Source organism: Colius striatus, chromosome 8 (assembly GCF_028858725.1).
Source record: "Colius striatus isolate bColStr4 chromosome 8, bColStr4.1.hap1, whole genome shotgun sequence".
Lineage (NCBI taxonomy): Eukaryota > Metazoa > Chordata > Aves > Coliiformes > Coliidae > Colius > Colius striatus.
In genome coordinates, this window is record NC_084766.1 from 5,624,936 (window position 1) to 5,645,290 (window position 20,355).

The 20,355-nt window shown below is 43.3% G+C and overlaps 1 protein-coding gene across 1 annotated transcript in view; it reads right to left on the reverse strand.

Annotated features, from left to right (window-relative positions):
• ZCCHC24 (zinc finger CCHC-type containing 24) overlaps window positions 1-7,794 on the reverse strand; it is a 109,944-nt gene extending 102,150 nt beyond the window's left edge. Inside the window, exon 1 of the mRNA XM_062001525.1 lies at window positions 7,147-7,794. Coding sequence (XP_061857509.1) covers window positions 7,147-7,386 — 240 coding nt within the window. The 5' untranslated portion in view covers window positions 7,387-7,794. The remainder of the gene's footprint in view (window positions 1-7,146) is intronic.
• Between the last annotated feature and the right edge of the window lie 12,561 nt (window positions 7,795-20,355).

Genomic DNA, 20,355 nt, shown 5'->3' on the forward strand with positions numbered 1-20,355 from the left:
AACTGAGGAGAGGTACAAATACTAAATATTAAGTTTCACAAAACCATGCAGAAGCTGTGAGGTAATACCTGTATGATTTTTTAAGACGGCATTTATACATATGCATCTAGTTTAGATAACAGAATATATTTGCATTTGTTTCTATGCAAATACATATCATCAGCATCATAGGATTTAGCTTTATATCTGTGTCTGCACCTTTCTGCAACTGCACTGTGTCACTGTTTTTTATGCTTCTTAAAGTAGCTTGGAAAAGATCCTCTGGTCTTAGACGTATCACCTAAATCAGGTGTCAGAGACCTTTTATGACCCACTTAAACTCTGAACTAAACATTTCTCTTTGCATTAATCCTCACCTAGTGACTCTCAACAATGTGATCTTTTCTTTGTAATTGTTTATTACCAAAGTAACAGGACTATTGATAAAGGTTGATTGCTATCTACATTGCACAGCTTCATAAAATCCCCCAAACAAACACCAAAAAACAGGGATCGGAAGGAGAGGGGGAATTAGCTTTTGGATAAAAGCAGTTCTGTGCACCTTTTGGTTATCCATTAATTCCATAGAATTCATAAATGGATGATTTTGGTTCAAGTTAGATATGACTGTCTGATCATTTATGCAGTTCACTCAAGAATGGTCTTGCTTCTCTATTCTGAATAACTGAGTCTGTGTCTGCAGAGCAAAAGAGGAGGGGATGAAAAAATCATTACCCAACACACAGTTACATCACCTCTTTGTTTGGGTGCCTTGGGATGGAAGACACTGTAAACTCATAAAAAACCCCTCTGAAAGCTGTGTGTATAAATTTCAATTTTAATAAGAATTCTACATGCCTTGATCTCCAATTATGGGTTGGATGTGTTTTTACCATGTATTTCCTTGCAAGTTTTTAAAGACATGGATGTATCTGTGAGGCAGAAAGTGAATGCCAGTGCTCCTCTCAATGAGGAGTTTGCTTAAACACAAAGTGACTTAGAGCAGGCAATAATTTTCAAGTAATCAGGAAGAATACATATAATTGGCCCAGCTTCTATTGCAAACTTTTTTTGACCTATCAAAAAGAAATCAATAGTAAAGCAGGAGGTCTTTTCCTTCTGGAAGACTTGATTTAGTTTCAACAATTAATATATTTAGCCCTTGCCATCTTTCCAAAAGTGGCTGAGCCTTTGATGTGATACTAAGTAGCTGCAGAAAACCATGGTAGATAATACTTTTGTTGCCATGACCTTAAGCCCAGCTGTAACTGATGCTTGAGCTATTTAAAGCCAGAGGTAGTGCAGGTGCACTGCAGCAATATAGCAGCATTTGCTTCAGGTTTAGGGAAGGTAAGGAAGCAAAAAAAAAGGCTCTGGCTGTTGGAGTAACTTCAGTACATCTTCATTTCTTCCTTCTGGGAGCTTTCTGCTATTCAGAGGTAAGAAAGTACAAGTAAAAGCAACATAACTGTATTCACAGTACTTGCTTAAAAGAACCAAATTGGGGTCTTGTGTGCTTCTCTTCTGCAGTCAAATTGCTGTTGGGTGAAACAGCCTCAGTGTGAAGAATATCTGCCATATGCAGCACAGTGCACTAGAAAAAATACTTAACAATTAATCCTAGAGGGCAGACAAGTCTAAAGCCATACCTAGGGGATATAAATGGAAGAGTGTAATTTGTATGATAACTTGAGTTTCCAACTTCTTATACAAAATATGGATCTTATTTTTAGACTCCACTTCCTACAGTATATGCATGTACTTGTTTCTTTCTTGCCTGGTAAAAGAGTATGTTTTCCAAAGACAGAAGTAGCAAAGCAAGAGGCCATGGCTGCAGAAATAAGAGTATGGAGAGGTGGGGAAAAAAAAAAAAAAAGAATGCTACTAGACTTAGAAAACTGATGTTTTGCATTTTAAAGCACATATCCAGCTGGAATGGGGAGTAGTTGTTAGCTCAGATACCTGTAATAGGATCTGAGACTTTGAGTCCAGAATAGTGAGTGGGCTGTGAAATCATGTGCCCAGGCAGTATCATCAAAAGGGCTGTAGAGCTGGCTGTGTAGGAGGACAGAGGAGGCTGCTGCCACCCAGATCCCCCAAATGAGTGCCGTCTTGTTACCAACAGAGATTCAGTTCCCTGGAATTTCTTACAAGAACCAGTGCAAGAATTGACATTTAACTTCTCAAAGAGCAGTTGGAAAGGAGTTGACTGGCACTTTTAAGTAGCCACAAAACATCTGTAATGTATCATCTCCCTGAGGAGATGAGAGCATAGGTTCCTCCAGCAACTGTTGAGCTATGGCCTCTTCAATAAAATTTGTAGGATAGGGGTACTGAAATGTTAGTACTTACATGAAGAATAGTGAGAAAATGAACATGAGTAAATCAAACGTATATAATTGTTATTATTAAAGGAGACCTTCATGTGCTTCAGGCAACCTGTCTGCTGTGCTACTCTGACTGTCAATAAATATACTTAAATAAGAGGAGATAAGATAGGAGATATTTAGCCTGCAAGTGAGAGGCAAGAAGTCTTGCCTGCAGTTCTGAGTGCATTAAGCACTTTGTGGATCAGAAATATGCTCTGTGTTAAAAGTAGCTAATAATATTCCACAAAATGAAGAGAAATGTTTCGACCCTAAGGCAACTTCTGCTAACCCCCATCTCCCTTGTATTTGCCCTTGGACCTGGTTGTGACCAGCCTCTTACAAGATGTTTTGTTCTCTCTTTTAATCATGGCTGTTTTCAGAGATACAACACTTAATTTAGTGAGTCAGTGACCTAATCTTGCATGGCAATCTCTGTAATCTACAAGAACGATTATAAGATTAAGAAATTCATCATCCTCCAAATTAATTCATGTAGGCTAAATACCAGACCTTTCCTCACCCAGTATCAGACTAGTGTGTGTTCCTCTAAGTCTTTCTACGAAAGACGAATGGAAAACGTCTTTGTCTGATATAAAATGCATTTTATAAATTCCAACTTCTTTTCATACATTTTTGTTCTTAACAGTGTTTAATGGGATTTTGTTCTTACTCTTAACATATGAATGTCACTGTCCTATTATTCTTTGTTGGGAAGCTGCCTGATTAAGCAGTATCCATCCCAGTGCTGGAGAGCTGCTTCTGTTTCACAGTGGGTTGAACGTCACTTTCCACAGCATGCTCCCCAAACTTTTTCTTTCTGAGAGAGTGATCTGCACCTTACTGTAGCAAACTGAACTAGCTTATGTTCTCTCATCCCCAGTTAGTTTCCTTTTTGCCTATGCAGACTGGATCTGGAAGTCCCCAAGAGAGAAACATGAACTATTTTTTAAAAACAATTATTATTTTCTAATTGACTGTGTGCAGTTGTTTGTGCTTAAATAAGGTCTGGTTTAGATCCAGAAAGTGCCTGCCGTAGAGGTTTCTAGAAGGAACTGCCCTCTTGAAAGACATGCAGAGTATTGCACCTCGGCAAAGAATCCATTAGGACACAGGTTTCTTCTCATGTGTAAACATTGGCTCGTGCCAAACTTAGTGCTGTTCAAAGAAACGAGTTTGATTATTATAATATGGTAATTTCTAGTTAGTGATTGCTGTCTCTCTTGAACGAAGTCAGCATTGATCTGGTAGGACTCCTACTGCGAGGACAGAAAAATACCGTACGAGTCTCTCCCACTCTTATTCTCGGTTCCTCAATTACACCAGGCAATGACACGATGCCACAGTTACCTGGCTGTGTCTCAAACACATTAAATTCCATGTAACCAGCCCCACAACAAAACCTCAAATACTTGGCTCTGATGGATGGTGTTAGAAAGAGGGTGGAGCTCAGTTCAATAGCCAACTTAATGCATCTTAATGTTCTAACATGCTTTCGTTTCATATCTAGGACAATAAACGCTGCAGTAAAGTTTTGTTTAAAGCAGGTCTGTTTTACAAAATGAGCCTCGCATACAGAACAAAACATTCATTGTCACTTTACTGTTTAAACCTTTATTACTGCTTTTTTTCCCTGGTACAATGGGCTTTTATGTACCAAACAGCTGTGTTCATCATGTTTATTTAGAAGGCATCCATTGTAGTGGAAAAAGTCTGGAGGACAAATTTCTTGGTGAAGTGCAGGACTACCCTGTGGGTGCTGGCACTTTTTTTTTCTACCCAGCTCCTTTGGTCAGCATGCAAGTCACATACACAGGCACTGCCATCCAGACTTGCAAACCCTGTATAATAGCAACTTTTCACAAGTGCTGTCTCTTATTCCAAGCGTTCTCCTTCAGGGATTTTCAATTGCGAGGCGACATACAGGACGCACGACTATTTTACACCCTGTGATCCTATCATTTCTCAATCTGTTGCTATTTTGGCCCCTCATTAGGTCACTTTCCAAATATTGTGTACAGCTATGTGTCAATCATTGCCACAGCTCGGCTCCGGGCTAAGCCAACGCAGGACAAAACTGGGAAGGGGGAAAAAAAATGCCAACCAAAGCAAGCGCTGTGTAGAAAACAGTCAGGAGTTGAACTGCAGAAAGCTATGTGTTGTTCCAAAGATAGCATCAGCCCACTTGATGCAAAAGCAGCATACAGAACTAATGATCCCCCAAATTATCTTATGCAGTTGAAATACGTGGCGTATACTCAATGGCATCTGCAAATACACAGATGTCAGAATCTCAAGAATTAACAGCATGACATTGTAGGAAACTCTTGGGTGACTCCTGCCAAAAAAGCGTTCTAGTTTCATTGTCTGGAAAGAAAGGAGCATCTAGCATTATTGACAGAACTTAGGTTTGAGCAACAGGATCTCTTAATACCTTATAAACCCTTGAATGAAAGCTGCTGTATAGCAAGCTGAGTTAGCCTAGGGAACTAAAGGGTTCCCTACTTACTTTGGGGTGTATGCTGCAGGGCAAATGCATTCCTGGGCCATGGTCAGATGGCTGTGCCTCTTTCCCTCTTTTCAGGTTACTCTATACTAACACACAGTTCAAGTAAATACTGGAGACACAGAAGTGTCTCCATCAGCCACATAGTCACAGGTTGGAAAATGAACTGGAAGAAGCTAACATGCTCAGTCGTTCAAAAATATTAAATATCTGTATAAAATGAAGTGGCTCCTTATTTCCTGAATGGCCAATGCTCTAGGCTTTCTACAGAGCTCAGGTGGTGTCACTTATGTGCCTCAGGAAACTGTAATGTGGTTAAAAAGAGCAGAATAATATTGCATCCATATAACTCATGGACGATAGGAATCCATGCAGAAATGCAGCAAAGGTGGCTGCTGGGATCCGAAAGAAAGGCGGGGACGGGAAGGCTGTGAAAGGGCTGACCGCTGGGAGCTGGGGCTGCAGCGGGGGCCAGGAGAAGGCCTCTGGAACGGATTCTCCAGAAGAAAGGAAAACAGTTTTGGGAAGGGGGAAAAAAGAAAGGGAAGAAATGTGAGCCAAGTGGAAAGGGAAGAGAGTATGACAAAAGGATTAGCCCCTGCTTGCAAATAGTATGGTAGAAGCAGAAAATTAACCTGGGAAGGGGAAGCTTTAAGGAAAGGAGAACTCTTTCTCAGAGACTATTTCAAAGGCTTCCTCAATGCAGCCTCCATTTACTTGTTTCTCCCAAAAAGAAAAAGGAGCCGCTGTGAGCAGAATGTACCCCATCTTGGACAAACACAGACCTGAACAGAGTCCCAGGCTGGAGAATGTCCGTGTGGGCCAAACTTCTGTGGTGTTATCATTACCTGGGCGCCGTGAAGGTTGTAAGCCAAGCAGAAAGAGGCAAAATCTACACTTTGTGATCAACAGGTAGGCAGCTGGAAGCTTACACTGCTTGTTAGTCTGTTAACAAAATCCATGTGCTTGTGAAATCTGTGTGCTTTTAAACTAGGAGCGTTACGTTGTGCTTAAGGCTGAGTACATCACACTGAGTGGATTTGGAACTATACACTTTCAGAAACGGTGTCTGTTTTGAGACGGGATGTGCTTTGTGAATTTCTTAATGCAGAAATCATTTCTACTTAAGGAACAAAAGAATGTGTATATGTAACTGGCTCTTAACTTTTTAAGAGCCAGAATAAAAGCTGGGGAAAAAGTTGGGGAATTTGATTTGGCTTTAATTAACAACTCCATACCTTACTGACAGAACTGAAAGGTGTGTTTTGACAGAGAGTACTTTTTTAAACCTATGCTATAACGTTAATGGCACTGGAAGGACACTGAAATGTCACTCTGCAGGGAGTGCCAGAGCGAGTGGGATGCATTGTCCCCCTAACCCTTGTCAAATGCAGCCAGTGTTGAATGCCTCTGGCAAGAGCTGCCACTGTAGGGTGCAAAACTGTTGTTGGACGTTGTCTGGTGAGGCTGTGAGCTGTGGCACAAGAGGTGCCACCTTGCAGTATCTCCACACACGTAAAATTCCTTCAGTGCAGAAGTGCTTGACCTCAACAACTTCCTGTGACTGGGAGTTCCACAGTGAATTGTCTTTGCACACCCTAGTTTTTTAGCTTCCTTCCCTTTGGTTTCATTTAGTCTTGCTCTTGCGTTATGAAATGTGCGCAAAACTTTTCTCGCTCTGTTTTTGTCACGTTCTTCTTTAGATCTCTTCCTTTCAATTAATGCCGGCCTCTGCTCTCTCTTAAGCTATAGATATTCTTGGTATCAAGCTTTTAAAGTCCCACTTTATTTAAAAACAGGAACAACAAAAGTCGGGGTGGGGGGGGCGGCGGCGAATTTCTGCACGTTCTTACGGATGTGGCACTTTTTCTGTTGCCCCCTCGTCCCGCTGGCACCGTCCCGGCCCCACAAGAGAAAGCGGTGTAACCATTTACCAGACTGTCAACACGGGCGGCGGGGGCGGCTTCGCCAATGCCGCTGCGGCGGCGGCGCCGCGCCCCGGCCCGTTAGCGGGACGCACGGGGCCGGGCCGGGACAGCAGCGGCGGGAGCGCCCTCGGCGGGGCGGGAAGCAAGGGAAGGGGAGGGAAGGGGCCGCAGCCGGGGAAGGAGCCGAGCCGAGCCTCCCAGGTGGTGCGCGGCGGGGAGCGGGGCTGCCCCGTCCCGCCGGCAGGCTCGGTCCCGGCTCCGGCTCGGTGGGGGAGGCTGCCGAGGCATCATGGCGGTTGCGGACCGGGGCTGGGGGGGGGGGGCGGCGGGCCGGGGGGCTGCGCGCCGGGCGGCGGCGCGGACTCACCTCACTCCGCTGGAGCTGGAAGAAGCTGTTGAGATAGCTGGAGCTGAGCGAGGAGCCCAGCTCCGGGGTGCTCTTGGTGTAGCCGAGGTCGGGGTGCTGCGACGAGGAGGGCTCGGGTCTGAAGGCATCGAAGGCGCTGGCCTGGTGCGTGTCTTGCAGCGAGAGATAGACCCAGTTGAGGAGCTGGGCGGGCTGGTAGACGGACGCGGCGCTGGTGTCGATGGCTGACAACAAGCTCATCTTTCCCCCGGGCTCTGCCGGCGGCGGCCGTCCCCGCGGTGCCGCTCTCCTTCCCCGCGCTCCGGCCGGCGCCGCTTTCCCGTCCCTGCCCGGGGTGCTTCCTCCTCGCCGCCCGGAGGGAAGAGCAGAGGCCGGGCCGGGCCGGGGGCTCGCTGCCGGGCCCCGCGCCGCGCTCGCTGCCCCTAAGGCCGGCGGCGCCCGCGCAGCGCCAGCGCTCCGCGCAGCATGGGCATCGCTGCCGCCGCCCGCGGGCTCCGCACGAAACTTTCCGCGCTCCCTCTCCCAGCCTCCCTCCCCGCCCGGCTGCTGCCTGCCCCGCTATCTGTCTTTATTCCCAGTCCCGCGGGCAGCGGCGGGGAGGGGCTGCGGGCGCTCCGGCGCGGCGCCGCGCCCCATAGGCCTCCGGCCGCCGCGGGGGTGCGAGGGGCGGGCGGCGGCCGCGGCGATGGATGCTCGGGCGTCCCGGCGCCGCTCCGCCCCCCGCCCGCCTCTCCTTCTCTGTCTCCGTGTGTGTGCGTGTGTGTACCGGCGGAGGTCCCCGGCTTGCTGGTCGGGGCGTCCCCGCGCCGCTGGCGGCTTGCCCGCCTGCTTTGCGCCGGCTCGCACGCTCCCCGGCCTTCCTTTTTTTTTTTTTTCGCCTCCTTCCTCAAGATTTTTACGCCAAACACGCTCAAAGCCCTTCCGAGGGCTGCTCGCCGGGCAGTTTCGGGGTTGTTTTTTAGCTCTGCAAGTTTCGCTCGGCATCTCGATAGCCAGCCCGCCCATCCTTTTCACTCTCATTTCTATTTCATGCCGGTGCTAGGAGCTCATCGTAAGACGAGGTTCTTTTTCATTAAATCCCTGTCAGATCTCCAGGTTTACGAAGGCTCGCTCGGTCACCGAGGTTGTGCCAAGCCGTGCAGGGTTTAGGTTTCCCAAATAAGGCAGGCAAGCGGCGCGATGTTCCCTTTGAAATCCATCTAGGTAGCCCTGGCGCAGGCTCTCGGGGAGCCTGGCTGCGGTGGGATACACTGGAGTTAAAGCTGAGTAGGCCTTTTAAGGAGTCGGTAGCACAAAAGAGGATGATAAATGATTCTCCTTTTGGGAAGGAGCCTTAGTGGATAAGCTGATAATTAACAGTTCATAAACTTTTCCCCGTTGCCTTCCTTGAGATGAGCAGAGCGAAGCAGGGCTGCTATTTCTCGCTTGGGTACAAACGTTGTAGCAATCAAACTAAGAGTTTTCTTTTTAAACCCAAGGGAACTCAAAAGAGGTAGCTTTAAAAGTCGAGTGAAGCTCCTTGTACCTTTTTTCGAGTGACAGGAGGCTAAAAATTAATGTATCTTCCTGGTACAGTCGGGGGGGGGGGGGGGGGGAGTGCCTGCTTTACTTAGATATCAGAAAAAACGATCTGGCCTTTGAAACATCAAAGTTGGCGTCTAAGTTTGCTGTAATGAGGCACATGTCTCTGCTAAGGCTGAAGAAAAAATCTCTGTTCTGAAAAGGCATGGTTACAAGCAGTAGAAAATGCAGGTCGGCATACATATGGTAGAAAATGCTATTAAATCATCATCTGTGAACACCAAAGATGGATGCATTTTACTTTTGAGAGCAAGTAGTTAAGGCAGCACAGCTATCTGCTTGCAGGAATTTAAGTGAAGGCTGTATTTTTTCCAGAACTGCAAGGTGAGGTGAAGTCTGGAATGGTTGAATCAAACTGCTCTCCTTTGGTAGTGCTATTATTTCATTTTTGCCTTTTAAAGACAAGGTCTTTGCAGCATGAATACATTTTGCTTGTTTACAAGCTGTCTTGGTTTATAAGCCCTTTGGAGCACATCTAAACATGTGCATGTCAGCATGAGGAGGAACAAACTCCACCAGCATAAAGGATGTCTGCAACTCTATAATTGTCTCCAGCATCGGGGAGCTAAATTGATTTGAATCCCAAGCTCAAACAAAAAAGATTAAGAACTACTGATCACTTCTGAGGAACTTGACTCTCTGGCAGACGGCGATAGTAAAGTCAGGGTATGGTAGAAAGTCTAGGAGGGGGAACTAAGCTGAAGCTGCTTGTTTTGTTGTTGTGGAGGATTTTACAGGCATGCCAATTCCTTCCTTAAAGACAATTTCTGTTCTTGTCGGTTTCCTCTTTTGCTGGATAACTCGAATCAAAGTACGTGTATTTTTATTTGGCAGCTCTGCTGTTCACTCAGTTTAGTAAGATGCTGTGAGGCAAATGGAGTTCTGAACAAGCAGAAAAGATAATGTAACAGAGGTCAAAATATAGAGTGGCTGAGGTGATACAACGTTCTTGATTAAGAGCTTTTGATACTTTATTTTTGCCCAAACTGAGTATAACTCTCCTTGTCCTTCATTGGATCGGTTGCTTCTCATTAGACATCACAGTACAGATTGCACTGGGGCAAGGGAAGGCAGCAAAGTGCATTCAGAGCTGCATTCAGAGGTGCAGCAGCCTCCCATGATCTTAGGGACATCATGTGTTCCACCAGATGTGTTTGAACGTTGAAGGGGTTTTGGCTGTAATTTTCCCTTGATAGTAGCCTTGGTGGCTTCTAGTAACCGAATGTCAGTGAATGGAATAGATGTTTTTAGTGTATCAGGAAAGGGAAAGGCTGCAAATGCCTCCACTTTTAAAAGCTTAACCAAAGAGCACTCACACTTAAAGACCAGTTGTCATCCTGGTCCTCCGCTGCAGTTTCTTCTGAAATACAAGTTTCCAGGGAGTTCTCGTTTCTTTCTGGACTTAATACCACTCTTAGCAACTGCAGCAGCAGAATTTAGCTACAGTCCAATTATATTCAAGATACTGTTTTCTTTTCATTGTAAGTTTCCTCTTTCTTCACCCCTAGAAGTCACAGATTAATGAACAGGAGATTGGTGCAAGTTATCTGTTTAGAAGATACATCACAGTAGAGAAAAAAAAGTTGTCAAGATTGGGTGTGTCTGTTGTCCTCTGAAATACCTGAGACAACACTAACCACTGAGATAGTTAATGCCACTTATAATCAACAGATGTTCCAAAGCCACCCTACGGTTGTTGGACTATATGGACTATGCATCAGCCTTACAATAGTGAAACATTTATTTATCCTCTTGGTTTTACCCGTGAGTAGTGCTAATGAAGTAAAACACAACTGGAATGGTAACATGAAACTTTAAATGATCTAATTAGCCTAAGTGACTTGCAAAAAGGAAGCCTTGAAACAGGTCAAAGGCAAACAGAGAGATAGGATCCAGCTCATTCAGTCCTGTTCCCTAAGCAGTGGGTGGCTATGTTAAGATTTGATAACTGCTCACTCATCCAGCTGGGCCTCTTGGGCTGCTCTGTTCCCAAGGCATCTTTGCAAGAGCAAAGAACATCATTTTCCATTTCTGGCTGGGACTTGCTGTTTCCTTAATCTAGTACATTTATGTTCCTGCTTTCAGTGCTCATACCTTTTGATGATATCAGCCTTTAAACTGCACTGTCCTCCACATGTTCTTGGGTTTAATTTTGATTTCTTTATGATACTCCATATTTTAAGACCAAGTGTGCCCTAACAGCAAATATCCTGGATTCTCATGTTTTGGGAGACCTTGGTCATCCCAATCTACTTCTAGATGAGGCTCCAGAAGGAAAAGAGAATGAACACTCCAAACTGCCAGTGACACTAGAGAAAGCAGATAGCCTGAGCTCACCACTGGATTCTTTGGTTTTTGTAATCAAGATATATGTAATGTAATGGGCTATTCAGTGGCACCATAGCTGGACTATTCCAGCTGAATGTTTTTCCTGTGCTACAGCAGAGATTCTCATGAAATAATTTAGCTATGTGGTAGAAACAGTGTGTAAGCGCTCCTCAAATTATGAGGGAGCATTTCAAAGGAGTTGTAAACTGTAAAAGTATGTCTGCATGTGGCATTTTGGAGTTATGGACAGCCACTTGTTCTTGCTATGTAGGTACAAGACTTCTGCTGTCACCAATGAAACATAACATAGTTTCCCTAAGTTTGTGAAAGAGAGTCTAGGAAATGCATGTGCTTGGCTATGTTACATATTGTAACCTAGAGCTCAAGCACACAAGTCAAAATTCCTATTTTCTTCTAGGCTGCTCTTCCTCCTATAGCTTTGGCAGAGCAAGTTCTGGAAATATATGAATGCAAGTTTGTAGCTCATCGACATGATGAGTTTTGGTAAACATATACCACACACAGGAATGGTTTGCTGTGGGTAGCATGTGAAGCACAGTTCCTGCCAGACTGTCTCAAACCAAGTGGGTAATTGGTGTAACAGGTCCTCGTGGAGCACACAGGTTTTGTACTTGGCTAGTTTATGGTTTTAAGTCTTGAGGCCTCCTCACTTTGGTCTGTGTTAAGGTGTCAGTGCATTGGTGATTGCCTTGTAAAGCTTCCTGCAGACTCCTCAGCTGCAGCACAAGCTTCTGAAGTGTTCCTTCAGTGTTAAAAGGCTCCTTGTCTCCAGTAGTGATCTAAAAGTTCAGTATCCCTGTCCAAAACAGTAGCTAGGGCATGTCATCCCTTTTACTTAGCCCATCCTAGCTTGACTCAGTAATTCGGGAGAGGAAGTGAAAGAGAGAGGGCAGAGCAGAGGAGCAGGGCAGCAGTGGTTAGACAGAGAAGTGGATGCAGGGGCAGCTCATCTGCTTTACTTGGAAGTGTCTGCATTGAAACTGATGCTGATGGTAACTTCACCAGCCAGAGAAATGACAGGCAAGCAGTGAGGCCTGGAGAGTCACTGTCATTTGAGAAGCCCTCTAACCTGCCTCATCCTGTACGAGATCCTTTACTAAGGGCATTTCTTAAATGTTCTCAGCTCTTTGTAACTGGCTACCAACTAAGGAAGATAGATGCTGTCTACAGAGCCTCCTTAAAGTCTTGGTGCTAAAACAGGCAATAAAACTACTCAAATAACTGCCCAAGGCAGGAAAGGATGATGCTTTATTTGATTTTTTTGAAGTGTATGGAGGGTTTCATTTGTACTTCTTCTGTGGCTGCCTTTATTGCATATAGTATCTCTGCCCATCTGCTTCTCTCATTAAATCCATGGTACAGCAAGCTCCAGGAGCCAGATACAGTGCCTGATTGTTTGCCACTTCTTCTCTATGCTTTCCTGGGCGTTCCACCAGATTCTTTCTTCCTATAAGTGTTAAACACTGATGAGGTAGAAGAAAGCTTTGAGAAATAAGGGAACAATTTCAAGAGACAGAAGAGAATGATAGAGATTAAGATAAATAATGATTACTGGATGGCACAGGTCACAGTGGTTAATAGAGGATCAAGAGGGAGGGGAATGGTGGGACCGGTGAACAAAGTGGCTGCGGTGGGATTTGTGGCTGGGTTTGTATCTACAATTAGCTTTTGATTAATGAGTTCTTTGACTGCTTTTTGTATGATTGTCCTTCAGTCAGCTCAGGTCTGGAAGCAGTATTTTATTACATAGAATGGTAGGGTTTGGAAAGGACCTCTAAAGGTCAGCTACTCATTACAGCTCTGGACAGGAAGATGATGTCACTTAGTACCATCCCATCAGGGACCTAAAAGTCATCAACTTTTTTAACAAGATGTGCTGTACAGATTTTGGACCAGATTTGCTACAGCAGTTCTGCTGTATGGTTTTATGAGAACAATGATATTGGTGCAGGCATAAATTATGGTCTAAGCTACTCTAGTAAAAAAGTTCCCATATATATACATTTATCAATGATAGATAAAAATCAGGGTGATATTGTAAGTTAGCACTGCTGATGGAACACTAAAACCCCCACTCAAAAACATTACTGTCTATCCTCTTGTTTTTAAAGCCAGGTTGTTTTTTCACCTCAATACCATTGACAAACATCATTCTTTCTCATATATATGTCTTGTTAATAAAAGCACTAACAGTGAGTTTAGTTAGTCTAGTCTCTATGTACTATAGTCCAATCACTCATGAAGAAAAGCAAAAGATTCACAAGGGGAAAAAAAGTGCTATTCCAAAGCCTAGACACCAGTGCAGAGCCTTACAATGAACCTCCTAAGTTAAGACTGGTACCAGCCTGCAAGTACTGACCTGACCTATTTAGTGAAGCAAGTAGGTTCTTTTCATATAAAGGGCTGAACAAGCCTACTAGTGTCTCTGTCTTAACATAGCTGTTAATTTGAAGGTGTTAACATGTACCACCTGGTCCTGTGAGGATGGGATTAGCCAAGGGTATCATTAACACTAATAACTTGTTGAATGAAAATAAAAAATGAAAGGTAAGGAAGTCTGCAAGAGTTTAATTGCTCCAAAATTGACTTTCTAGTGTTTCTGCCTATGGAATGTCATATTTGCTAGGGAGTATGAAGATGATCAGATGAGATTTTTTTTCTGTCAACTGGTGAAAAAAGTGTGGAGCCTGTCTCCTGACTTTTATTATTGATTGCACTGTGTTTTCTTTCACTTGTCTCAGCCCAAGCTGTAGGACAGAGCCAGCTACAGACTACATATGTGACTGTAGCTGAAGAAACCAAGTGTCCACCATGGTGCTTCTGCCACAATATCCCTGTCACTATAAACTTCTGAGTGAAAATCATTCATCTCCATCCATGCTGTCAGAGACACTCCTTAGAAGTGTGTCAAAACTCAATTGCTAGGTAAACAAGCACATGAAGAACTGTGTGGGTGTCCCAGTGTAATCCTAAGGCTCACTATTGCAATTTTACACTACAAAAATATGAAGGCTAAGTACAGAAAATCACAGTTTAAATCCTTTTGTGATGACTTCCCTCTACACTGGTTACCTTTTATCTCCCTCCAAGAGGAACATCTTTCAGAGAAGTGACTTCAGCTCACCAGCACAAATGCCACAGAAGTGATGTCAAAGGTACTGCATGTTCCTGCCATTGCCAAACTCTGGTGTTGCTAATGCCATAGTTATGTGTTGCTTTCACCAAAAATATTTTGCCCATCCCTGAGCAAAGATTTGGTATAGTATAGTTATATATCTTACATGTGTGGAATATGTAATTTGTCTACTACCACTTCTAGTGTTATTCAGGGTTCAATTATTGAACCTTCTCTCTATATCTGCAGCTTGGTTTTACTTAATCTCTGTGTTTTGTGGTGACTGGGAGTTCAACTCTGTGAGTGAGTTCAACTGCTGTCAAATGGTCTGTGTTCCTCTCCCATGGGTTCAGAGAAAAGGGGAATTAATTTAGGGGGGAAGGGAAAGGCTTAAAATGTTAGATATAGGATATTATTTACTCTTTTAAGAATCAGAGCACTGTCAAGCACAGATTACTTCTGAAGAAACAGATGCAAGTTCTATTTTTTGTTGGTCTGAAAGCAGGGGTGCAGGGTGTTTGTCCCTTGTTAGTGAGAATCAGAGGGATCCAGAGCAACCACAGGTTCTGCAGAAAAAAGGTTCATGTGCTGCCCCATTGCTGGTGTAATGTTCTGCACACCAGGCATTTTGCTTCATTTTGCTGTATTTTTATATAGTGGGGATGACACATACTAACATCCACACTAAGGCACAGCACAAGAAGGGATCGTGCTTTTCAGCCAGCTTGGGTTTTTTCTAGGTCATGAGTGACTTGAATGAAGATGTCAGTACCCTGCATCTGTTTCCCTATCTTGCCAGATGTCTTGAGGTGAGATAAGAGGATTCATGCAGCTAGAAAAAAACCACACTTATCTGTATTGTGTTCTTTCATGTGTCAGCAGAGAAGCATCAGGCATCCTTGGCAAACTGGGTGCTACCAAAAAGGTTCCCTTGGCTTAAACTTTCCTTTACTGAGTAGAGAATATAACAATGCATTAGAAAGAATAGTCTTTGTTTAACTTCTTTTAAACTTGTCCCCTTGATGAATTGAAAGTATGAGTGTGCTGCAAATATTGCCAAAATTACAATTCTCTTCAAAACCTGAGAAGAACTGAGAGTGACAACTAATATCCCCAGTAAAATGTTGTGGTTTGGCTTTGATTTGTGGTTGGGCTGTCAGCTGGAGGTGCAATTTACAGAAGTACTTCCAAAATAACAATTCCTTTTCAGTTGTAGTTGGGACAGGTTGAACTGGGTTCAGATTTGGTTCAATTCTCTCTTTCAAAATACCTTTATCTCGTACTGTTTCTGCACTTCAAAGGTTCTCTCATTCCGTGCACTGTTGTAGTTATGTGATTATAATGCCTTCATAAAGAATGGCTCTAGAATACTAATAAATAAATAAATTCAAGTTATATACCCCCTAAAGATCTGTTTTCTGAATAGCTTGAAGACTGCATGTTAGCAGGAGGCTTGGGTTACACTGGGACATTTTTAAACTGCCAGTCACACTTTTAACATGGATAATTGCTTTTGATCAGAATAGCAGCCAGTCTGCAAGGACTAATAAATTCCACTGAGGTGTAGCTTAGTCTCCTCAGAATCTGTAATGCATTTTTAATCGGACTATTATGGCTCTGTGGTACCTGCATATTCCATTGAAGACCTGAAAACCATTCAGTTATAACTCAGTAGAAATTGAAAGTCATAGATCCTTAAACTTATATTTTTGGCTTGTAGTGATTGCCAGAGAATAGGGAGAAGGTCTCATTCTTTTCAACCTGCTTCTCTAATCATCCACATTCCCTTCATGAATTCTTCCTTATCAGGAGAGTCTTCTTTCCCTTTTTTGACCTGTAACAGTTTGGGTGCTTATTGCTTTGAAAAATCTATTTGGGGAAGTAACGGTCAAACTCAAGTGGTGGATGGCAAATAGGGTTATATCAGCACTAGTGAGTACTGTGGCCTGATGGCAGGGATCTTCATTTTTATTTTATTGGAGTTTTTTAAAAGGAAGAGAATGGGCCTAGCATCCACACTTGATTTGTTTCAGATTTTTAATCCTTAGGGCAAGATCTAGTCTTGCCATTCAGACCGAATGCCCTTTAGCAGAGCACAGATTTGTGTGCTCTGAGATATGAATAAAAACAGGGTGAGGGAGAACAGCAACAAGATACATGACAGGAACATGTTCCTGCTCTGGACTAAAATGTTAATGTAGATGTTCTCTAGGTGAACCTACCTAAGAGTAGAGCATGAACTGGAGTGTTCCTGTGGCTTTCCTCCTTGCCCTTGAGAGAATATGAAGTCTACTTTGTGTTGGTGCTGGGACTAAAGGGAAATTCCTGCCTTTCCCCCTCCATCTCTTTAGGATGGATTATAGCTATTCTCCCTCTTGTGTGTTTTGGGTTTTTTTTTTTTGGTTACATAGCTTGTTATGCTTTCTTCTCTGGAGGTATAAAAGGAGGCTTTTAACTGAGCAGTGGTGTTAGCAAGACTTTCAGTATGGTAAGATTTCCCCTCCTGTGTTTTTGGAGTGGCACATAATATTATATGAGTGCTTGCCATATTGGCATTCCAGTAATAGCAAAATGTTTGCATGTTGATACTCTGCATTGTTTGTCTTCACTTCTGCTTTCATGTTTTTTCCATTATGTAGCCTATTTATTCTTTCTGTGAGACTTCCAGAAGGATTGATTAGTTGCTTGGAAGGTAATCAAAATGATGTGTTGTTTGACACTGGATACTAAATGGCCATCAGTTCAGGATATTCAGTGACATGGGCCAGGTTTCAACCAACAAGGGAGGAAGAATATGTCCCTGTATCATTCTCTTCAGGCTCTAAAAATTGTGTTTTCCTTTAATGACCCTAAGCTGAATGGCACTCTAGAGTTACAAAGTACTTTATCAATATTAAATAAGGGTGAGTGCATTCATTTGGTAGGTGTTTTTAAAACCAACTCTGTAGGTATGTAAACTTGGACCACCCAGACGACTTGACTGTGAGTAAACAGGAACCCCTGGCAAGCAGAGCCAGCCAAAGCTGCGACCTCAAATTTCTTACTCCAACCACTAACCCACGTAGCAGGCACTCAATGTCTGTGCTTTAACAAGGACATACTCTGGAAATACATCCCCTCTGAAGAAAACGTTGGGATGCCAAGTCCTGTCCTGCATTTTGCTCTGAAACAAGAACAATTTTCAGTTAAAAAATAAAACCAAATCCTAATTAGCTACACAGCTCCTGAAACTCATTAGTCCTGCTGAATTTTATCCTCCTTAAAGAGCTGACTAAAATCTGGACACATGAGTGTTTCACCTTTATTTCTTTGTCTTTTTTTTTTACCTTTGAGCTAGTTTCTACCTTTTTCTAATGAGCTGACTTGGCTGCTAAAGCTGCTGGCATCCCCCTGGGTCCAGGAGCAAGGCGGGTGTCTGAACCCTTCCCTTTACCCTGCTTTGCAATATGAATTTTGGGGGAGTGGTTTCCACTGTTTATTGGAGCTGGGATTAAGAGTGGCTCTGTTTTGAATGACAGACGCTACTGGGGAACTGTAAGAACCTTCATTTCACTTATTCCTCTCTTTCCTCTCTGCTCAGGCAGTGTTGTGAAGTTGCCCTGCTGCTAAGAGTGAGAAAGAACCCCACTGCAAAGCAGCAACTTGAAAGAGCCCAGCTGCCTTTTGGCACCTAAGCATTCAGGCTGGGATAGGCATAAAACCTTAAGCCTACTCCCTGCCTGTGGAATACTTGTGGAAGGCAAAAATAATGCTTTTCCTGTTCTTCCCAGGACCAGCTATATCTGTTACAGTCACCTCGCTGCACAATGTCATCTAACGCTGACACCCCTTCAAACTCAACTGCTTGCCAAGTGAAAGCAATGAAAACCCAAGCTGTCAGTGGTGGCTTTGGATCTCTGCAGTAATCTGGGTTTGTTTGGCAAAGCGTGTGTTTGTGGCTTTTAAGTGTCTGAAGTTTAGAGCATAAGCTACTAATTTATTGCAAGCTGTTCACTTTAAAGATCTTTTTTTTTTTTTCCATTGAAAGTTTTACTGTTACTGTCCAAGTTCTGCTCGTGCAGCAGTGGAGGTACAGGCTAAACTGGGAGATTGGTATTTCTGGAGGGTATTGTTTAGAATGAAAACAAACCAAACACCAGCCAGTCCCCTTCCCCCGCCTCCCCCAGCTTGTGGTGAGCACTTTGCTTGCAAACCATTTTTGCTACATCTTACCTGGAATATCTCCAGCTCTTTTTTTCATTCCACTGGCTGCTCATGACAGATTCCCAGAACTAATAAGCCACCTTTTCTTCTAATAAGAGGAAGGTTCTGGGTCTGGCATAATTGCTCCTAGAGTCCTGGCTCATCCTGGAGTGCTTCCATCTCCTGGAAGGAGTCCAGTGTCTGCTCTGTAAACCACAGTGCATAGTTTGGGTTGTTAAAAATACTAAAGGTCTACTTTCTCAAATATACCTGTGTAAGAGTTCAAGACTTGGCAGTTCTTACTTGATGTATAAAAGCAGAGTTATTTGATTTTCACTTTACACTTGATTCCTGTTAACATTTTTATTCAGGAACCATATTTTACAATCATTTCTAGAATCATCCTAAGATCTCTTTACATAATAGCATTGTAAGTATCTGTAGTGTATTTCAATCAAAGACAACACAGAATGCACTTTTCATCTCGATCCTCCCTGTTCTACTTCTCTTTAGATGAGAGTTCCTTTGTGTGTTTCTTTACCCTGACAGTTTGGTGTAAGTATTTCCAGGTTTGTGTTAGCAGTTGTGTTTGTTTTTTCAGAACAATAGCAACTTTGAAATCTCAGGCAAAAATTGCTGTGTAGTCGAAAAGCTTGTTTTAATTTTATAGCAGAGGGAAATTGCTGTCTTTTGTCTCAAACTAGGAGTCTGAAAAATGTGTGTGTCTAAGTTTAAAAAAGGTATTAGATTTATTGCCTCTGCAACCAACATACTTCTGTGTGGCTGAAGAAGGTACAGCAGTGTCTGGCGGCTGTCCTGAAGGGCCCCTGCTGACCAGGCTGCTCTCTTCTCCATCTCATCTCTGCTTACCCTCCTTACTTTTGGTAAACTCACTGGACTTCTGATAATGCTGCACATCCAAGCATGGGAAATTGTTTCAGGCACTTTATCTCCAAATTTCCTCCTCTGACAGATAGTGGGTAACTCTGAGAACATGATATGTCATTATCACCAGTTGCAGGCTGGATGTGACCCAATAACCCGGGGCTCAAAAGTTCAGAGGCATTGGTCCTGTTAAATGTTGGTGTGTTTCTCTTTGGGTTTTTTTTTACAAACAAAGCACAGAATTTGGTAAGTCATTGCTCACATGCTCTTTCTCTGAAGAGCTGAATTTGTTTAAGTCTCATATTTGCTCTTTTTCATTGAACTGCTGCCTGCAGTGTTGCCATCATCATCATCATCATCATTGCTGTAGGAGACCTTTGGCCATGTAGCATAGGCCTCCTGGCTGATGGAGGCCTGGCCATGTGGGGCACTTACACAGCATGAACCTGGCTGCCTGCACTGGCCATTGCAGGATGCCTGTTATTTTTGTCAGCTGGATATAGTTCCTAGCTTGCATGTAGTTTCTTTTGAGAAGCCTTGGGAAGGAAAGAACAGCACAGAAATGCACTTTTCAGCAATACTCTGCATATTTATATGAACTCCTATATGTACTCAGAAGAACATCCAGTGATTCAGATTGCCAATAAAGCCAGCTGTATGTCATGAGTAACAAATATACTGCTCCCCTATGATCTACAGTGTAAAAATTATCTGTAGGAAATGCTTGGCAAATCCCTCTTGAGAAATTAATACAGCTGCAAAAAACTATGACAAGGTTTAGCAAAAAATTAAGCTTGGAGTCAGTTACCAAGTTTTGGAAATACTTTCCTTCAAAACACCTGAATTTCATGACTCTCTTGTGCTGCTTGCTGGTGTTTAAGAAATGTATCAATAATATCCTTCATAAATAGGGATTTAGTTAATCCAATGCTAATTTTTCTTCATCCGTGGAAGAATGGATTTGGGGTTTACATGACTTTTGCCCTAGCAGGAATATACCTGTATGACCCGTCTTATATGTGTACCTGTTCACAGCTATTTGTTTCCCTTGTTTATATTTGTGAGACAGCTCTTCACGATGCCTTGAGGTAAAAACA